This window comes from Vanacampus margaritifer, chromosome 11 (genome assembly GCF_051991255.1).
Source record: "Vanacampus margaritifer isolate UIUO_Vmar chromosome 11, RoL_Vmar_1.0, whole genome shotgun sequence".
Lineage (NCBI taxonomy): Eukaryota > Metazoa > Chordata > Actinopteri > Syngnathiformes > Syngnathidae > Vanacampus > Vanacampus margaritifer.
Window position 1 is genome coordinate 155,596 of NC_135442.1, and position 18,237 is coordinate 173,832.

Sequence of the window (18,237 nt, forward strand, 5' to 3'; positions counted from 1 at the left end):
AATATGATTCAAGGGAGCTTTGATTTCAAAGTGGGAGCGCATGATGTTGTCAGTTTCTTGTTTTTTATGGGTATGAAAGAACTTGGCAGTCCTGTAACTGGGGAATTTCCTTCCAAGATGCCTCTCTCGCCAAAACCAAAACAATTTCATACATATCGCCATATATTTTCAAGTGCGGTGGCATTCGATGCGCTCGCATTTTTTCCATCAAAGCCGATCTTCTGATTCAAATTGTTTTTTGTTACACTCCTATTGATTTATATTGAATGAATAAAGACAAACAACCTTATTATTGAACCGTAGTGAAGTGTAAAGATGTGCCTGTGAAAAGACTTGAGAACTGTAGTGATATGTTCTGATCTCTTTGTACGGGTCACAACCTGTTTAAGGGAGCCTGGTCTAACTTTGCCACTCATTTGACATCAGATCCTCCTGATGCACCCAACACCCCGAGAGTTCACGAAGTCACTGCAAGCTCCGCCCACATTTCTTGGCACGAGCCAAAGGACAATGGCAGTCCCATTCTGGGCTACTGGATTGAGAGGAAAGAAGTGAACAGCAAACACTGGACTCGTGTCAATCGTGTTCTCCTCAACTCTCTGGAAGTGAAAGCTAGCGGCCTGATGGAGGGACTCACCTACATCTTCAGGGTGTGTGCCGAGAACCTGGCAGGGCCTGGACCTTTCAGTGAGCCTACGGACCGCACAGTTGCCATGGACGCCATCGGTAAGTCACTCGGCCGTGGAAGTTAGCAGCCACCCGCAACTAACCCTGTACTGCATATGTAGCCCTGTTAGGGATTATTGACGTTTCTCTACTTGTGAATGCAAATATTAGTGTCGTACCACAAAACATTGTTTCACGGGGAGTGATACTTACTAGATAATGATTTTGTGTTTGATGCCAGCAGCACAAGATTGAATGAAGCCCTTATTAGCATTACAACCACTTTCAAGACATCTAGTAGATGTAAATCTTGTATTCATGCATGGTAACCACATGTCTGTATTGGTCACAATCCCCACTGCTACTTCAGTACCTCCTGGCCCTCCAACACCATGGATCGTAGACACCGGGAAAGACTCAGTCATCGTGGCGTGGAAGCCGCCTTTGTACAATGGAGGAGGGGACATCCTGGGTTACCACGTTGAGAAGGTTAGGATGGTGATGTTGCATTTTTTTTCATGTGGCTGCTTAACGAATCCCTACAATGACCGGAAAGTATTCTGGATGATCCCTGACACGGGAGCCATTCGGAGCTAAATCTCTCTTCCTGTAATGATATCAGGTGGTGGCCGGGGAGAAGAACTGGACCCGCAGCACGGAGTTCAGGTGCAAGGAGCTGACCTACACAGTGACAGGTCTGACTGAAGGAACTGATTACTACATTCGAGTCATCGCCGTCAACGATGCGGGCCCCGGAGCCCCCGGAGTCACAGACCCTGTCACTGTCAAGGAGCCTCAAGGTACAAGCACAAGACAGAGTTTATGCATGTTGTCGGGAAATCTCTCGTCATCTTTAAAAGACACTTTCTTATTTTCTGCGGCCTTCAGAACCTCCCGCTGTTGACTTTGACGTGTCTGTGAAGAATGGCGTCATGATCAAGGCCGGCGAGTCACTGAAGCTTCCCGCTGTGGTGACTGGCCGCCCGCAGCCTGAGGTGAAGTGGGCCAAAGATGATGCGGAAATTGACAAGGACAGAATGATAGTGGAGACTGATGGCAAGAACAGCAGTCTCTTCATCAAGAATGCAGTAAGGGCGGATCATGGCAAGTACAAGATTTCAGGTACCAACAGCAGTGGGACTACGGCTGCCGAAACCAAAGTTGACGTCATGGGTCAGTGACATTCATTTGACGAGTCTTTTTTTTTTTTTTTTAGAATGAAGCTTGTGCTGTTTATTGTTTTTGTTTTGATCAGATACTTTCCAGACTACTGGATATGTCCTCTCGATTGACGTATATTGTTGGGGGATTTTGTTTTCATGCAGATGTCCCGGGGCCTGTCGTGGACTTGAAGACTGTGACAGTCACCAAGAAGAACATCACCCTCACCTGGTCCGATCCCCTGGACAACGGTGGCAGTGACATCGTTGGCTACGAGGTCCAGAGAAAGGATGCCAAGATGAAGCTCTTCCGCCAGCCCATTGAGGTGGCGTCCTGCAAGTGCGACGTCCAGGGACTGCTGGCGGGCGAAGAATACGATTTTAGGGTCATTGCCAGAAATAAGTATGGAGATGGAGCTCCAGCAGACCTTGGACCCATTCTAGCGGAAGATCCCAAAGGTGCAGCCACAATTTCCACAAACGACATGACTTGCCACAGTTGGACATTTATGACTGAAACTCTTCCTGCGGTCTTTCCCTACAGGTACACCATCTGCTCCTGAGAAGCTGCATCACATTGACAGAAGCAAGAACACCATCACCCTGGCCTGGCAGCCACCACGCAATGACGGTGGTAGCCCCATCATTGGCTATTACATAGAGAAGATGAGATCTGACGGCAACGAGTTTGAGGTGGCCAACCGCAAGATCTTTACCAAGTGCCACGGTATCGTTGAGAACTTGACAGAGAACCAGGAGTACGAGTTCCGAGTCAAAGCCGTGAATGAGGTTGGGGATGGTGCGCCATCCAGGCCCATGACAGCCAAGGTTCAGGATGATGAAAGTACGTGGCATAAAGCAATTGTCAAATGTTTTGACAAGTGAAACAAAAACAACCGCTGCAATGAATGAAACGTGTCACCCTTTGATTTCACAGTTGCACCAGTTATTACAATTCTCAAGTACTTCAAGAGTAACGCCATCATTGTAAAAAAAGGCGGCGCCGTCGACATCCCAGCTGAGGTGAAGGGACTTCCTCTTCCCACAATCAAGTGGATGAAGGACGATGAGTTGATAGACAAATGTGCCGAGAAGATGACGGTGGAAAGCGAGGAGGTGAGAGTTCATTCTTTCTATGCGTACACCTTCTTGATTGGCATTTCATGTTCCCGAATGAAGGGGAATATCCTGACACTGGATGTTGTTTGCTAACTCTTCAATTACCAGGTGAATCGCACGACACTGACGACAACCATTTCCAAGGCTGAAACCATCAGGCAGGACAAAGGCAATTATAAACTTGTAGCCGAAAACAGTTACGGCAAAGCTCAGCACATCATCCGCGTAGAGGTCCTTGGTACGAACACATTCGGAGGCAGGAGGCACTGCTCGATGCAGAATGTCACTTGCCTGACATGATGTCCTCTTCTCCGCAGACCGCCCTCTTCCCCCGAGGAACATTGTGGTCTCTGACATCAAGGCGGACTCCTGCTATCTGACCTGGGATGCCCCGGAAGACAACGGAGGCAGTGAGATCACCAACTATGTAATCGAGTACAGGGATGCCAGCAAAAAGAAATCCGACTTTGAGGCACTGACCTCTAACCTCATTGATCGTCGCTATGGGGTGAATACAATTGCATGCTCGCTGACCCGACGGAATACGAGGTGAAGTGATGTGACCTATTCTTCATACGCTTATGGTCTGGCATTTGTCCACTCAGGTCTACAAACTGAATTTGAATGGTAGCTACCAATTCAGAATCAGGGCGGAGAACAAATACGGTGTAAGTGACGGCTGTGACTCGGAGAAGGTAGATCTCAAAGATCCATTTGGACTTCCTGGACCTCCACGAAACCCCAAGATCATTGCTGCCACATCAAACGCAATGACTCTGACCTGGGATCCTCCGCTAGACAACGGCGGCTCCACCATACAAGGCTACTGGCTAGAGAAGAGGGAACGTGGAGCTGTGTACTGGGGGCGTGTTAACCGGTGCCCGGTTACTAAACCAGCCGTGAAGGCTCTGCAGTACACTGTTCTTAAGCTCATCGAAGGAACAGAATACCAGTTCAGGGTGGCGGCAAGCAACGCTGCCGGGGTCGGGCCACCCAGCGAGTCCACAGAGTGCCGCTTTGCTGTGGATCCATGCAGTGAGTCTTGACCTTTCTCTGAAGCTGGAAAGCGGTTTCATGTTGTGATTTAGAAAACTGCTGCAAGTTTAGGCCGGTTTCGGCAGCCCTGAAGTTGAATTGATTGCACCTGATGAAATTTTGATCTTTTCTGGCGCTCAGGCCCTCCGACTGCACCTGGATCTCTTGGGGTCAAAGACAAGACCAAGAACAGTGTCACACTCACCTGGAGTCCCCCAGACAGGGACGGCGGCAGCCCCGTCAAGGGTTACATCATTGAGGTCCATGAGGAAGGGTCCCCTGATTGGAGAAGGGTGAATCCTGGCGACAAACTCCACCCATCTACTGAGATGACCATCCCCGACCTGAAAGAGGGCAAGAAGTACAAGTTCAGGATCTACGCTGTGAATGCTGCAGGCAATTCTGAACCTGCCAGGACTGCAGACATCCTTGTTCAGGACATCCTGGGTAAGAATTGTGTTCCTTCTTTTTTTCTTTTTTTTTTACCACACAAAGCTGTTTAAATCCTCCACTGTGTCTGTCCTCCAGTTGAGCCGACAGTGTCTCTGGATGTGAGTGCTCACGACCTGCTGAGCTGCAGGGCTGGAACCGCCATCAGGATTCCCGCCACCATCAGTGGGTGTCCAGTGCCTAAAGTATCCTGGACCTTTGACGGAACAGCCGAGACTGAAAAGAAAAATGAACTTCATATACTTCCTATCGACTCAGAGGTAAAATGATACTGACAACGACCAGAGTAGGCTTTCTTGAACACAAGCACATCAACGCAAGAGGCATTGCTAGACTGTTTGTGAAAAATCCTCACTGTAGATTCACTCCACCGACACAACCTCCGTGGTCATCATTCCCGAGAGCAAAATGAACCACGCCGGCCGCTACATCATCAATGCAGAGAGCCCAGCCGGACACAAAGTAGTCAAAGTGCGAGTCAACGTCCTCGGTGCGTAACCCTCAACCCTCAACCCATACTGCTTTTTCAATATTAAAAGCAACTTTGTTAAAACGCCGCAAAATGTCATTTTTCAATGGGGCTCTAGATCTTCCAGGACCACCTCGAGACCCGAAGGTGAGCGATGTCACCAGAGGTACTTGCCGACTCACCTGGAAAGCTCCAGAGAATGATGGAGGAGACAGGGTGAAGAGCTACTTCATTGAAAAGAAGACTGTGGTGGGAAAAGCCTGGACAAAGGTGAAGCACATCTTAGCTGTCGTGTATTCTGTTAACTAATGATGGCCATGCGGACTCTAACCGGGTGCTTGATAACCCAAAACAAATTAGATCCAAAAAGCATGAAGGACGCAACACAAAGTGAGTGACTCAACTTTCTCTACCCTGATCTCATCCACTCAGGTGAATTCATCATGTGCCGCGCAGTCTCTAGTGGTCCCGGACCTGATCGAAGGCCAGGAATACCTGTTCCGCATCCGTGCCGAGAATCAGTTTGGTTTTGGGCCCTACGTGACGACCACTGAGGGAACCACAGCCAGAGATCCTATCCGTACGTCAGTGTTATGTTTAAGGCGGCGCTATATTTTTGGGACTTGCCACTCAGTTGTTTCCTGTGCTTTCAGATCCTCCGGATCCTCCAACCCGGCTTAAGATCGAGAGTGTGAGGAAGGGCACAGTCACCATCACGTGGAAGGCTCCCAAAAACGATGGTGGATCACCTGTCACTCACTATAGTGTTGACCTACTCTGCTGGGATGCCAGCGGCACCCAAAAAGAGTCCTGGAGGAGGTAACTCTTAAAGCCCAATGCAGCTGTTTGTTGGATATGGAGTCGGCCCAAATCTAAAGTTTGACTACTGGCTGCAGGTGTAACAGAAGAGACATTGATATCACAAGCTTTAAGGTGGAGGACCTGACAGAGGGTGATGAGTACGAGTTCAGAGTGGTTGCTTACAACCAGGCGGGACCCAGCCGACCATCTTCTACTGCTGGGCCCATTCTCATTCAGGACCAGACCTGTAAGAACAACAAGAACAAGTGGAAAAATTCATTTTCATGAAGTTGACATTTGGCTGTTCCTATTCTGTGACATTGCACCGCACCTCCAGGCACTCCAACCATTGAGCTGAAAGAGTTCATGGAGGCCGAGCAAGGCAGTGACATCAGTATTGTGGCCAGGATACGTGGCTGCCCATTCCCTACGCTCACTTGGTACAAGGCCCCACCCCACAAATCCGACAATATGGCGGAGGTCTGCTACGACGAGCATATCAACAAGATGGTGTCTGACGACAGCTGCACGCTGTTGATACAGCAGGGCAAGCGTCCCGACACTGGCCTTTACACGCTTGTGGCTTCCAACAGCCTTGGCAAAGCGTCCAAGGAGATGAGGCTCAACGTGCTTGGTAAGCTCAAAGGCAGCGCCATCAGTCTGCTTGTGATTTGGGATGGAAAAGCTGGGGAGTGTTTTATTACTTTGGGGCAATCCTGACCACCATTCGTTGCCCAGTTGTTAAACCTTGTCGTCAAATGTTGGCATGCCGCAGCCTTATGAGATGCCGTTGTTCCTCCAGGTCGTCCCGGTCCTCCCTCTGCTCCCATTAAGTTTGAGGAGATCGGGGCAGAGAGGATCACTCTCTCCTGGTTGCCACCCAAGGATGACGGGGGCTCCAAAGTCACCAATTATGTCATCTGGAGGCGTGTGGCGAACAGAAAGACCTGGGTCCCCGTCACCAGTGAGCCCAAAGAACGCATCTGGACAGTGGAAAACCTGATGGAGGGCCACGAGTATGTTTTCCGCATCATGGCCCAGAACAAGTACGGAGTCGGTGAACCGCTAGACAGTGATCCAGAGGTGGCCAGAAACCTCTATAGTAAGTCCATTTATTCTCACATGGGGTACAGTTCCAAACTCCTGCGACCACATGAAAAAGTGTCCTTGTGTTCTGCAGCTGTGCCTGGCCAATGCGAGAAGCCGACCGTGTCCAGCATCACCCTGGACTCCATGACTGTGACTTGGGAGGAGCCCGAGGACGACGGTGGCACACCAATCACTGGTTACTGGCTGGAGCGCAAGGAGACCACTGGGAAACGCTGGGCACGTGTCACCCGTGACCCGATCCGCCCCATGGGCCTGAGTGAATCGTTTAGAGTGAGCGGACTCATTGAAGGTTCCGAGTACATCTTCAGAGTTACAGCCATCAACGCTGCAGGACCTGGACTCCCCAGTGTCCCGACTGATCCCATTTTTGCCAGAGACCCCATCTGTAAGCGCTCACAGACAAATCAGCAGTCAAATAAACCAAAACCAGTAGATTTGTCTTTCAAAAAACAATGCTCTCTCTCTTTTCCCTAGCCCCACCCTCTCCTCCAACACCAAAGGTATCAGATTGGACAAGGTCCACCGTGGATCTGGAATGGATCCCCCCGCTGAAGGATGGAGGCTCCAAAATTATCGGCTACTGGGTGGAGTACAAGCAGGAGGGCACAGAGGCTTGGGTCAAGGTGACAAAAAAAAAAAAACCTGGTCCAAAATTTTTTCATTTGACTCTTACCAAGTCATGTTTAGCAGCTCCTCCAAACTACTCGAAGAAGAGATGATATTTTCAAAACACATCATGATGCATGGTTTCTTCCTGCTCCAATGGACAGCGGTGACATTTTTTGTGTGTTCCAGGCCAAGGATACTGAAATCCGTGGCACCCGCTTTGTGATTGCTGGTCTGAAAAGTGGCGGTCAGTACAGGTTCAGGGTCATGGCCTTCAACCTTGCCGGTGTCAGTGAACCAGGTGAAGTGCCTGAGATGCTGGAGCTCAACGACAGAAACGGTAAGTGCAGTGTAAAGAGCAGAAGCACTGTGGTCCAACAATCCTTTTGTATTTTCATGGAACTTTTCTCTTCAGTTGCCCCTGAGGTTGATTTGGATGCCTCGGTGAAGGAAAGGATAGTGGTCCACGCCGGTGGGGTGATCCGGATCATCTGTTACGTGTCAGGCCAGCCATCGCCAGAAGTCACCTGGAGCAGGGATGGAATGGCATTACCCCCAGAGGCCAAGGTGGAGACAACAGCCATCAGCTCATCTTTGGTCATCAAAGCATGTACAAGAAGGCATCTTGGCATTTACACGCTGACTGCAAAGAATGCTGCAGGGGAGAAGAAGAAGAATATCACCGTGGAAGTGCTGGGTAAGACATTCCGCACCATCAAATGACATGTTGTAGATCTTAGGAACTGTCAGCACACTTTGGGCTGGACTTAATTCAGCTTCATTTCAATTCCTTTGGCATTCTTTCCCAACAGATGTTCCGGGCCCTGTTGGCATCCCCATGATTGCAGAGAACTTGAGCAACGATTCCTGCAAGATCAGCTGGTACTACCCAGACAGCGATGGCGGTTCTCCCATTAGCAACTACGTGATCGAGAAGCGCGAGGCAGAGCGAAGGGCCTGGACGTCGCTCTCATTCACCGCCAGCAGACAGAATGCCGTGGCCACTGGCCTCACTTCAGGCAAGGCTTATTTCTTCAGAGTTGCCGCTGAGAATGTCATTGGCATCGGACCCTTCACGGAGACAGCAGCCGAGCTCATCATCAAGGAACCGTTGAGTAAGTCAACAGCAAGTTTGAATGAAAGGAACAACTCTCCTTCAAATGCAATCAAATCAAGTCCTCCTAAGAATCATAAAACAAAACACTCGGCGTGTCTCATTCAGGTGTACCTGACCGTCCCGAGGATCTCGAGGTGACCAAGGTCACAAAAGATTTGATCAACGTTACGTGGAAAGCGCCCAAGTTTGACGGTGGCTCTGAGATCCTTATGTACATCTTGGAGGCGCGTTTGATTGGCAAAGACAAGTTCACTCGATTGACCAAGGAAAAGCTGATGGAGAGGAAGTACACTTTTGACGGACTGAAGGAGGGCGACACCTACGAGTTCCGGGTTAGTGCTGTCAACGAGGTTGGGCCGGGTAAACCGTCATTCTGCTCCAAACCGGTCACCTGCAGGGATGAACTCGGTAAGCTTCATGTCATTAACCTCTCCCGGTAGGCCCTTTGATAAACTCAACTGACTAACTTTGCCTCACCTGGTCCAGAGCCACCGACTATCGAGCTGGACTTCCGTGACAAGCTCATCGTCCGTGTCGGCGAGAGCTTTCTACTGCAGGGTCGCTACACCGGCAAGCCTTCTCCGTCCATCGTGTGGTACCGCGATGACGAGGAGCTGAAGGCCGACAAGCACGTCATGTTCAAGAATACGCTGACCATAATGTCGCTGGGCGTGATGAAGGCACAGCGCCACCACAGCGGCCGATACGTGGTGGTGGTGGAGAACAGCACCGGCTCCAGGAAGGGAGTCTGCAACGTCACAGTTGTCGGTACGGACTTGAACTTCATATTTACAACCGCCATTTGACAGTAGCCATTTGTCAAAGGCCAAGGTATCATGTTTGGGGCAATACGATGTCAAGTGTGTGTGGAGGCAACTAAAAAAAAAAAATTCATTAAAAATCATTCATCTCGTTTGAGATTAGTGGTTGAGTAAAGTGACTGTCGTGACCATTGTCTACGCAGATCGTCCATCTCCTCCTGTGGGTCCGGTTGTCTTTGAGGAGGTGCACCGTGAATACATGGTGATCTCTTGGAAACCTCCTTTGGACAGCGGTGGCGTTGAAATTTCCAACTACATCATTGAGAAAAGGGACGCAAACAGAGAAATGTGGAACACTGTCACTTCAGCAAACACTAAGACCACATGCAAGGTTGGCGCACATGAATTAGTCTTCAAATATTTTCGGAGGGTGTAAATGCAACACTCAAGTGTTTTTTGATCATTTCAGATCCCCAAACTGACAGAGGGCAGGGACTACATCATGAGGATTTCTGCTGAGAACATGTACGGTATCAGCGACCCGCTGGACTCTGAAGAGATGAGAGCCAAAGACCTCTTCAGTGAGTTCTTCACACAGGCCAAGACTTCCTAAAGCTCACTACAAAATCCCTTGATGCAACTTTTATTTCGGAGGCATTTCACATTTCAAACCAGTCCCACCGAATATTCCAGCTTTACTATATGACTGGCATTGGACAGTCAACTTTGAAGCCACTGGTTAAAATGAAGTTTCAAATGACAAATATATCACCACATTTTGGTCTGCAGGAGTTCCAGAGGCCCCTGAGATGCCAACTGTCAGGGAGGTGTACGCTTCCAATGCACTGGTGCTCTGGAACCGGCCTCGTGATGGAGGAAAGCCCATCACCAACTACATACTGGAGAAGAAGGAGCCCACTGCAAAGAGGTGGTCAAGGGCAACAAGAGAACACTTGTACCCTGCTACTCAGCATAGAGTCCAGGACCTGGTGGAGGGTTGTGAATACGAGTTCCGTGTGACGGCTGAAAATGAGCTGGGAACCGGAGATCCGAGTGAACCCTCAAAGCCCATTCTTGCCAAAGATCCCATTGGTTAGTGTGACTAAAGCAAACAGACCTCGTCGTACTGCAGTCGCATCTCATCAAATCATACGTGTGCTCCATTCTCTTCAGTGCGGCCTAGTCCTCCAGTGACCCCCGAGGCCTACGACAAGACAAAAGACTCTGTGAGTCTTAAGTGGCAGATGCCCCGCCATGACGGAAAAGGACGGATATTGGGCTATCTCGTAGAGTACCAGAAGCCGGGTGCAATAGACTGGAGTCAGGCGAATGAGCGTCCAGAGCAGTGCCCTGACCTGCATTATGTAGTGACAGGCCTGAGTGACGGCCAAGACTACACCTTCAGGATCTACACTGTTAACGCCGCAGGCAAATCTGACCCAGCATATGTCAAACAGACCATCAAGGTCCATGACAGACTGGGTATGACTATCTATATTCTGTCTGTCTACTTTGTTTACCACTTATGCTGAAAGCCAGTAAGCTGATAATTCAGTTCATTTCTGCTTCCCTCTGCAGAGGCACCAGAGTTGCTGCTGGATGCCAACATGGCGCGCGACCATCTAGCCATGCTGGGCACCGACATCACCTTGAGTGCCACGATCAAGGGCGTGCCCACACCCACCGTCAGCTGGAAGAAAAACGATGGTGAAATGCCAGCTCATATCACTGTTGCTGTCACGTCCTCTGGCAGCAAACTCTTCATTCCCAAGTGCGTCCGCCCCGACTCTGGCAACTACACTCTCACGGTGGAAAATACTGCCGGAAAGAAAACGGCCACAGTTGCTGTTCTGGTTCTGAGTGAGTCAAGAAGATCAAGATTTGTGATTGAGATGCTGTTTTCAAATTTCTTTTCCTAAGTTTGCACATTTCTTTAGCTCAACTTGAATTCCTTTTATTTTCTTCCCCCTTTCAGACAAACCAACGCCTCCGAGAGACTTGGTGGTCTCTGAGGTGACCAGCGAGTCTGCCTACCTGACGTGGAAAGCTCCGGAGGACAACGGCGGTGCGGTTATCTCCCATTATGTTGTGGAGAAGAAAGATGTTGCTGCTGAGCAGTGGGTGCCGGTCTCTGCAGCCAATAAGAAGCGGAGTTTGATGGCCATGTATCTGATGGAAGGAATCCAGTACCTGTTCAGAGTGGCAGCAGAAAACCAATTTGGCAGGAGTGATTATGTTATCACAAAGACTCCCATCAAAGCTGTTGATCCTCTCTGTGAGTGCCGTGCTGTGTGCTTTCTCTGTACACTGCTACGTTGAATTCTGAGTTTGATTTGCTCCTAACTCAATTTACTCATGGCCCAAATGATTTCCCCCTATCAATGTAGTTGAAAGGCCATTAATTTGTTCCACCGCCCCTTAAAAATATAGATTTGTTGCCGTGTTTTGAATCAAGAATAGCACAACATTGTGGGAAAATACTAAGGGAATAGAATAGAATGTCAAGGAATAAACAAGTTTTATAAAGTATAACTACTGTGAATACTATAGAATTCATGTGTTGGATGTGTGGTTGTATGGGGCACGGTCTAGTGAGTGATGTCAGGCGCCGGAGTCGTCTTGGCCAGATAGTCTGTGTGTGGGCGTCTGGGTTTGTGTGTTTGGCTCTTTGTCTCATTCAATAAACGGCTGGAAGTGCATCAGAGACTGTGGCTCTGCTTGCCACAAAGCAAGGGCGTTACAGCTCTGTGACTGTTCCAATTTTTCCCCCCACTTGACTCAAGTGGCACCCATAATTAAAAGTCAAGGCACCACCGTATCATGCACATGATTCGTAACATCAAGAGCAACAGACTAAACATCTGTCCTTACTATTTAGATCCACCTGGCCCCCCAAAGAACCTACACCACACTGATGCAGACAAGACAGAGGTGTGGTTAGCGTGGGAGTGGCCTGATCGCACCGGTGGAAGTGAAATCACAGGCTTCATCATTGAGTACCAGGAGGAGAATCAGGTAGACTGGGTTCCCTACAAGACTGTCAGCAATAACCAGGCGCATGTCACCGGTCTGGGTGAAGGCAAGACCTACCGCTTCCGGGCAATGGCTCAGAACGCTATCGGCGTGAGTCGTCCTGACACCAGCGTTCCTGTCACCTGTCAGGAAAAGACATGTAAGATGTCATAGGTTTGGACTATATCTACATGAGTGTTTCATTGACATGCCTTACACAAGTCCTTTTTTGTCTTTCAGTACCACCCACTATTGAAGTCGATGTGAAGCTTATTGAGGGTATTGCTGTTAAGGCAGGCAGCGCTATTGTACTGCCTGCCAAGATGAAAGGGATCCCCGTCCCCACTGCCAAGTGGATGACAGATGGCAAGGAAATCGCATCAGAAGGTCACTATAACATTGAATCCACTGGGACCAGCACCACTCTCACCATACCAGAGTGCAAGAGAGAAGACACTGGGGAGTACATCCTCACTGTGTCCAACCCTGCAGGCAGCAAGACTGTCGCGCTGCACGTCACTGTGCTCGATCTTCCAGGTGCACCCATTGGACCCATCAACATCTTAGAAGTAACCCCTGATCATATGATGATACAATGGAGGCCACCAAAGGATGACGGCGGTACACCCATCACTAACTATGTGGTTGAAAAGAAAGATGTGAAGAAGTCGTGGGAGCCGTGGTCAGTGGTACGCTCCAGCGGTATCAGCACCAAAGCCAAGGTGTCACGCCTGGAGAAGGGTCGTGAGTACATTGTTCGTATCCGCGCCGAGAACAAGGTCGGAATTGGTGCCGGGCTTGAGAGTCCTCCAACCATTGCCAAGCGCATGTTCAACCCTCCCGGTCCCCCAGGCCTCCCAGTGTGCTCTGATATCACAGAAAATGCTGTGACAGTGCAATGGTCGCTGCCTGACCATGATGGAGGCAGTCCTATCAGTGGCTATGTGATTGAACGCCGAGAGATGACAGGCAAGTGGATCCGTGTCAACAAAACTCCTGTGCTGGATCTCAGATACAGAGTTTCGGGTCTCCTTGAAGGGAACAGCTATGAGTTCAGAGTGTTTGCTGAGAACATTGCTGGTGTCAGCGAGCCGTCCCTCACCTCTGATCCCATCAAGGCCACTCGGCCCATCACCAAGCCGGGACCTCCTGGAAATCCTAAACTAAAGGACTGGAGCAAGTCTTATGCGGATATCTGCTGGACCAAACCGACAAGAGATGGTGGCAGTCCTATCCTGGGCTATGTTGTAGAGATTCAAAAGTCAGGATCCGCTCAGTGGGACAGGATCAACAAGGAACTGATCAAAATATGTGCCTACAGAGTACAAGGTCTCATTGAAAGTATGGAATACAGGGTCCGTATCAGAGCCGCAAACAAGGTCGGAGAGAGTGAACCCCGGGAGCTAAGCGAGACCATCTTGGCAAAGGACATTCTCGTTCCTCCAGAGGTTGTTGTTGATGTATCGTGCCGAGACTCTCTGACAGTAAGGGCAGGTCAGATCATCAGTTTGATCACCAGAGTTAAGGGCAGACCTGACCCAGAAATCACATGGACCAAGGATGCCAGAGCCTTGTCCCGAGACAAGCGCACTGTGCTGAACAACCACTATCCTCTGTGTGAATTGGTCATCAATGATGCTGTCAGGTCCGACTATGGCAAATACTCCATTGTCGCCAAGAACAGCAGTGGACAGGCACAAGCCACTATTATTGTTAATGTACTGGACACACCAGGAGCTTGCCAAAATATAAAGGTGGCTTACGTGACCAAAAACTCTTGCATGGTGTCCTGGGAGAACCCCGAGGACAATGGAGGCACAGAGATCACCCAGTACATTATTGAGTGCCGTCAACCAAGCCAGAGGGGATGGACGGTAGTTTCCAGTGACTGTACAAAGCGCCTGATGAAGGCTCCTCTGTCAGAGGGTTGCGAATACTTTTTCCGTGTTAGCGCTGAAAACAAGATTGGTGTTGGACCGCCCACAGAGACCAAGACAGCTGTGCTGGCAGTTGACCCCATTGAGAAACCCGGTGAACCAATTGACTTCCATATATCTGAGATTGGCAAGACCTTCTGCTTCCTCAAATGGAAGAAGCCTGACTACGATGGAGGCAGTCGGAACCTGGGTTACCACGTGGAGAAGAAGCCAAAGGGGGCCGAAGAATGGGAAAGACTTCATAAGGGTGCAATAAAAGAGACTTACTTCATGGCTGACAGGTGCATTGAAAACCAGGTCTACCAGTTCAGAGTTCAGACGAAAAATGACGGTGGTGAAAGCAAATGGGTAACCACAGCTGAAGTCCTAGTCAAGGAACAGCTTGTACAACCAGAGATCAAGATCAAACTGGATGGAACCCTTGTGGTGAAGGCCGGGGACTCAATTCCTATCGAGGCACTGGTCAAGGGAAAACCCCAGCCTGATGTCAAATGGACCAAGGATGATGGCACCGAAGAGATCAAAAAGGGTCCCAGGCTTCAGATCGAAACCGGTGCCGACTTCTCAAAGTTGCTTCTGACTTGCGCTCGGCGTACGGACAGTGGCAAATATGTTGTCAGTGCCATAAACAGTGCAGGAACATGCTCCGCACATGCCAAGGTCAATGTATTGGACAGACCCGGCCCAGTTAGGGATCTCAAGGTGTCAGGCGTTACCATCGACAGGTGCCATTTGGCGTGGAACATCCCAGAGGATGATGGAGGCTGTGAGATCTACAACTACATCATTGAGAAATGTGACACCAAGAGGGGTGTCTGGTCCGTCCACTCAAATGCCGTCATCACCAACAAGGCCAACGTGACTCGTCTCATTGAGGGAAATGAATATGTCTTCAGAGTTCGTGCAGAGAATAAAATGGGTCCTGGCCCCGCAGTGGAAAGTGAGGCCATTGTAGCTGGCACAATGTTTAGTGTCCCGGGTGCGCCCGAAGCACCAGAAGTCACCAAAATTTCTAAGGAGGAGATGACGGTGCAGTGGTCAGAGCCTGACACGGATGGTGGAAAGCCAGTCACTGGTTACCTGTTGGAAAAGAAGGAGGAGCATGCTGTAAGGTGGTCCACCGTTAACAAGGAGGCCATGCCAACAACTCGCTTCACTGTAACAGGATTGCTGCCCCTGCACGAATACCAATACAGAGTGAAAGCTGTCAATGAAATAGGCGTCGGCAGTGCAAGCAAACCCTCGCGGGCTGTTACAGCTAAGGACGCAATTGGTATGCCGCCGCTAGTTTTCCGTTGGCCGCCTCTTAGTATTGGTTTTGCATAACTTCACCTTTGCGTGTTTTCTTACAGAGCCTCCTGCACCTCCCACCAACATGAAGGTCCTGGACAGCACCAAGTCCACTGTAACTCTAGGCTGGACCAAGCCTGTGTCTGATGGTGGAGCACCCATCATCGGCTATGTTGTTGAGATGAGGGTGAAGGGAAGTGGCAAGAAAGGCGATGACAGCTGGAAACGCTGCAATGTGGCTGCTCATCTTGTCTTCTGTGAGTTCACGGTCACAAGTCTGGACGAGAAACTTCTGTATGACTTTAGAGTGTCAGCTCAGAATCAGGTGGGTTTGAGCCTGCCCTGTGACCTGGAGGCAGCTGTGAATCCCAAGGAGATACTTGGTGAGAATTGATTTGGTTACGCTGTATTCTGTATGGTATCAATGGACATTTCTATGAATACTGACCTTGCTTTTAACAGAGGCACCAGAGATCGACTTGGATGCCAACTTAAAACAGGGATTAACAGTCAGAGCTGGTTGTCCCATCAGACTGTGTGCTACCATCAGAGGTAGACCACCTCCCAAAGTAATTTGGAGGAGGATGGGCATCGATAATGTTGTCAGGAAGGGTCATGTCGACCTCATCGACACCATGACCTTCTTGGTCATTCCTGATAGCACACGTGATGACTCTGGCAAATACTGTTTGACTGTGCAGAGTCCTGCTGGAGAAAAGGCCGTTTTTGTCAACGTTAAGGTCCTCGGTATGTCATGCCTTCTGCCGTCGCAACTCTGTGCTTGTTTTACTGGACTTAAAAACAAACTTGCACCTGACCCCTCCCACCCCCCACTAAACAGACACCCCAGGACCTGTGATGAATCTGGAGGCCTCTGGAATTAGACAGACGTCAGCAATGCTGTCTTGGAGTCCTCCAGAGGTTGATGGTGGCAGTGAAATTACTCACTATATCGTTGAAAAGCGGGCAATTGATCGCAAGACGTGGGCAACAGTCAAAGCCGAAGTTGAGAAAGACAAGATTCCCTTCAAGGTCAGCGGTCTCGTGCCAGGCACAGAGTACTACTTCAGAGTGACTGCTGTCAATGAATATGGCTCAGGAGTTCCCCGGGTGTCACCCACTTCCTATCTAGCCTCTGATCCTGTCAGTAAGTATGACTACTTGGTCTGACAATGACAAATGAGCCCTGAGACACTGCCGATGTTTACTTTCCGATCCCATTTTCATGGTCATAATATAGCACCTGTTTTTTTTGTCCAGGCAAACCCGATCCTTGTGAGAAAATTGAAATTCTAGAGATCACAAAGAATAGTGCCACAATTGGCTGGGTGAAGCCTGCAAGGGATGGCGGGGCCAAGATTGACGGTTACGTGATTGAGTACGTTGATGTCAAACCTCCACCTCAACCCTCAGCTCCAGTGGAGGTTTGTAATTTTGATGCATTTTTGTTTTCTGTTGATACTGCCAATGATTTTTTTTAAAGTGGTGTTCAGATCTTGCAAAATTGATTTGTGATCAAAAGTGTTGCGTGCTAAGGTGTGTCGTCAGGAATTCACACTGTTTATGTCAAATGCAGATCCCAGAAGAAGGGAAAGCTGCCCCACCGACCCCACTTATGAAGGAGGTGGCTGGGCAGCCTGAAAAGGAGGTTTGGAATGCCTATACCACTGTGAAGGGATTGAGTATTAGCATCAGTGGCCTGAAAGAGGGCAAGCGCTACAAGTTCAGAGTGGCTGCCAAGAACATCATGGGTTTGAGCTTGTTCACAGAGACCAGGGAGCCAATTGAGATCAAGCAACAGATGTGTAAGTTCCGACATCAGATCGATATGATCAATTATTGAAAATGGGCTTAAAGAAGGTGTTCCCACCTCCCATGAAAAGTATTCATATTTATTGACTCCCCTTTCTGCTCCCCCCCCCAGTGGAGCCAAAGATCATAATGTCAGACATGGTCAGTGAAAGAGCTGGAGCCAAACTCAGGGTTGAGGCTGTCGTTTCTGGAAAACCTCCTCCAACCTGCAAGTGGATGTCTGGCGATGTACCACTGGTCTCTTCAAGCCGTCTAGCTGTGCACCATTCTGGAAATGTGTGTGTCTTGATCATAAAGGATGTCTCAAGGACGGACAGTGGAGAGTACAGCCTTGTGGCCGAAAACAGCTCCGCAAAGGTGGTCCAAGCTCTCAAGATTATTATCAGAGGTCAGTGTCCATGTTTTCTCTATTCTGGGGAAGCAGTAAATCACGTATTGCATGGCAAGTTGACAGTGTTGATCCGTGCGTATTGCAGATATTCCTGGACCTCCCGGCGGTCCCGTGGAGATCAGTGACATTGACTCAGATGCCTGCTCTCTGTCCTGGAGCCAACCACTGGAGGACGGAGGCAGCAAAATCACTAATTACCTAGTGGAGAAATGCGATGTCAGTAGAGGTGACTGGGTGAGCGCCGTCTCCTCCGGCCAGAAGACAAGCTGCAGGCTGGGCAAACTCATTCCCGGGAAGGAGTATGTGTTCCGCATCCGCGCTGAGAACCGCTACGGGGTGTCGGACCCCATCCAGTCTGATAGGATGATTGCCAAGTTCCCCTTTGGTAGGTTTCATTTCTTCAGGAAAAGAAATCATTTTCCCATGAATTGATGATCGATTGATGATTGTCTGTTAGCTATAAGCTACGCTACTTTCAAGGGGGCAATGAGTACAGCTGGT

The 18,237-nt window shown here is 49.5% G+C and overlaps 1 protein-coding gene across 1 annotated transcript in view; it reads left to right on the plus strand.

The window, feature by feature from the left end:
• The window catches only part of ttn.1 (titin, tandem duplicate 1), a 137,152-nt gene that overhangs the window by 66,848 nt on the left and 52,067 nt on the right, over positions 1-18,237 (plus strand). The window contains exons 94-134 of the mRNA XM_077579404.1: positions 427-726; positions 1,037-1,155; positions 1,289-1,466; positions 1,555-1,839; positions 1,992-2,285; positions 2,371-2,670; positions 2,764-2,942; positions 3,054-3,183; positions 3,263-3,453; positions 3,551-3,980; positions 4,122-4,427; positions 4,509-4,690; positions 4,791-4,920; positions 5,018-5,169; positions 5,332-5,479; positions 5,553-5,718; positions 5,796-5,947; positions 6,038-6,334; positions 6,503-6,802; positions 6,881-7,195; positions 7,285-7,433; positions 7,606-7,756; positions 7,832-8,113; positions 8,229-8,531; positions 8,639-8,941; positions 9,020-9,301; positions 9,498-9,685; positions 9,764-9,875; positions 10,084-10,386; positions 10,468-10,776; positions 10,873-11,154; positions 11,270-11,569; positions 12,173-12,466; positions 12,547-15,516; positions 15,596-15,916; positions 15,996-16,280; positions 16,375-16,680; positions 16,794-16,915; positions 17,155-17,338; positions 17,458-17,733; positions 17,822-18,121. Coding sequence (XP_077435530.1) covers positions 427-726; positions 1,037-1,155; positions 1,289-1,466; positions 1,555-1,839; positions 1,992-2,285; positions 2,371-2,670; positions 2,764-2,942; positions 3,054-3,183; positions 3,263-3,453; positions 3,551-3,980; positions 4,122-4,427; positions 4,509-4,690; positions 4,791-4,920; positions 5,018-5,169; positions 5,332-5,479; positions 5,553-5,718; positions 5,796-5,947; positions 6,038-6,334; positions 6,503-6,802; positions 6,881-7,195; positions 7,285-7,433; positions 7,606-7,756; positions 7,832-8,113; positions 8,229-8,531; positions 8,639-8,941; positions 9,020-9,301; positions 9,498-9,685; positions 9,764-9,875; positions 10,084-10,386; positions 10,468-10,776; positions 10,873-11,154; positions 11,270-11,569; positions 12,173-12,466; positions 12,547-15,516; positions 15,596-15,916; positions 15,996-16,280; positions 16,375-16,680; positions 16,794-16,915; positions 17,155-17,338; positions 17,458-17,733; positions 17,822-18,121 — 12,576 coding nt within the window. The remainder of the gene's footprint in view (positions 1-426; positions 727-1,036; positions 1,156-1,288; positions 1,467-1,554; positions 1,840-1,991; positions 2,286-2,370; positions 2,671-2,763; positions 2,943-3,053; positions 3,184-3,262; positions 3,454-3,550; positions 3,981-4,121; positions 4,428-4,508; positions 4,691-4,790; positions 4,921-5,017; positions 5,170-5,331; positions 5,480-5,552; positions 5,719-5,795; positions 5,948-6,037; positions 6,335-6,502; positions 6,803-6,880; positions 7,196-7,284; positions 7,434-7,605; positions 7,757-7,831; positions 8,114-8,228; positions 8,532-8,638; positions 8,942-9,019; positions 9,302-9,497; positions 9,686-9,763; positions 9,876-10,083; positions 10,387-10,467; positions 10,777-10,872; positions 11,155-11,269; positions 11,570-12,172; positions 12,467-12,546; positions 15,517-15,595; positions 15,917-15,995; positions 16,281-16,374; positions 16,681-16,793; positions 16,916-17,154; positions 17,339-17,457; positions 17,734-17,821; positions 18,122-18,237) is intronic.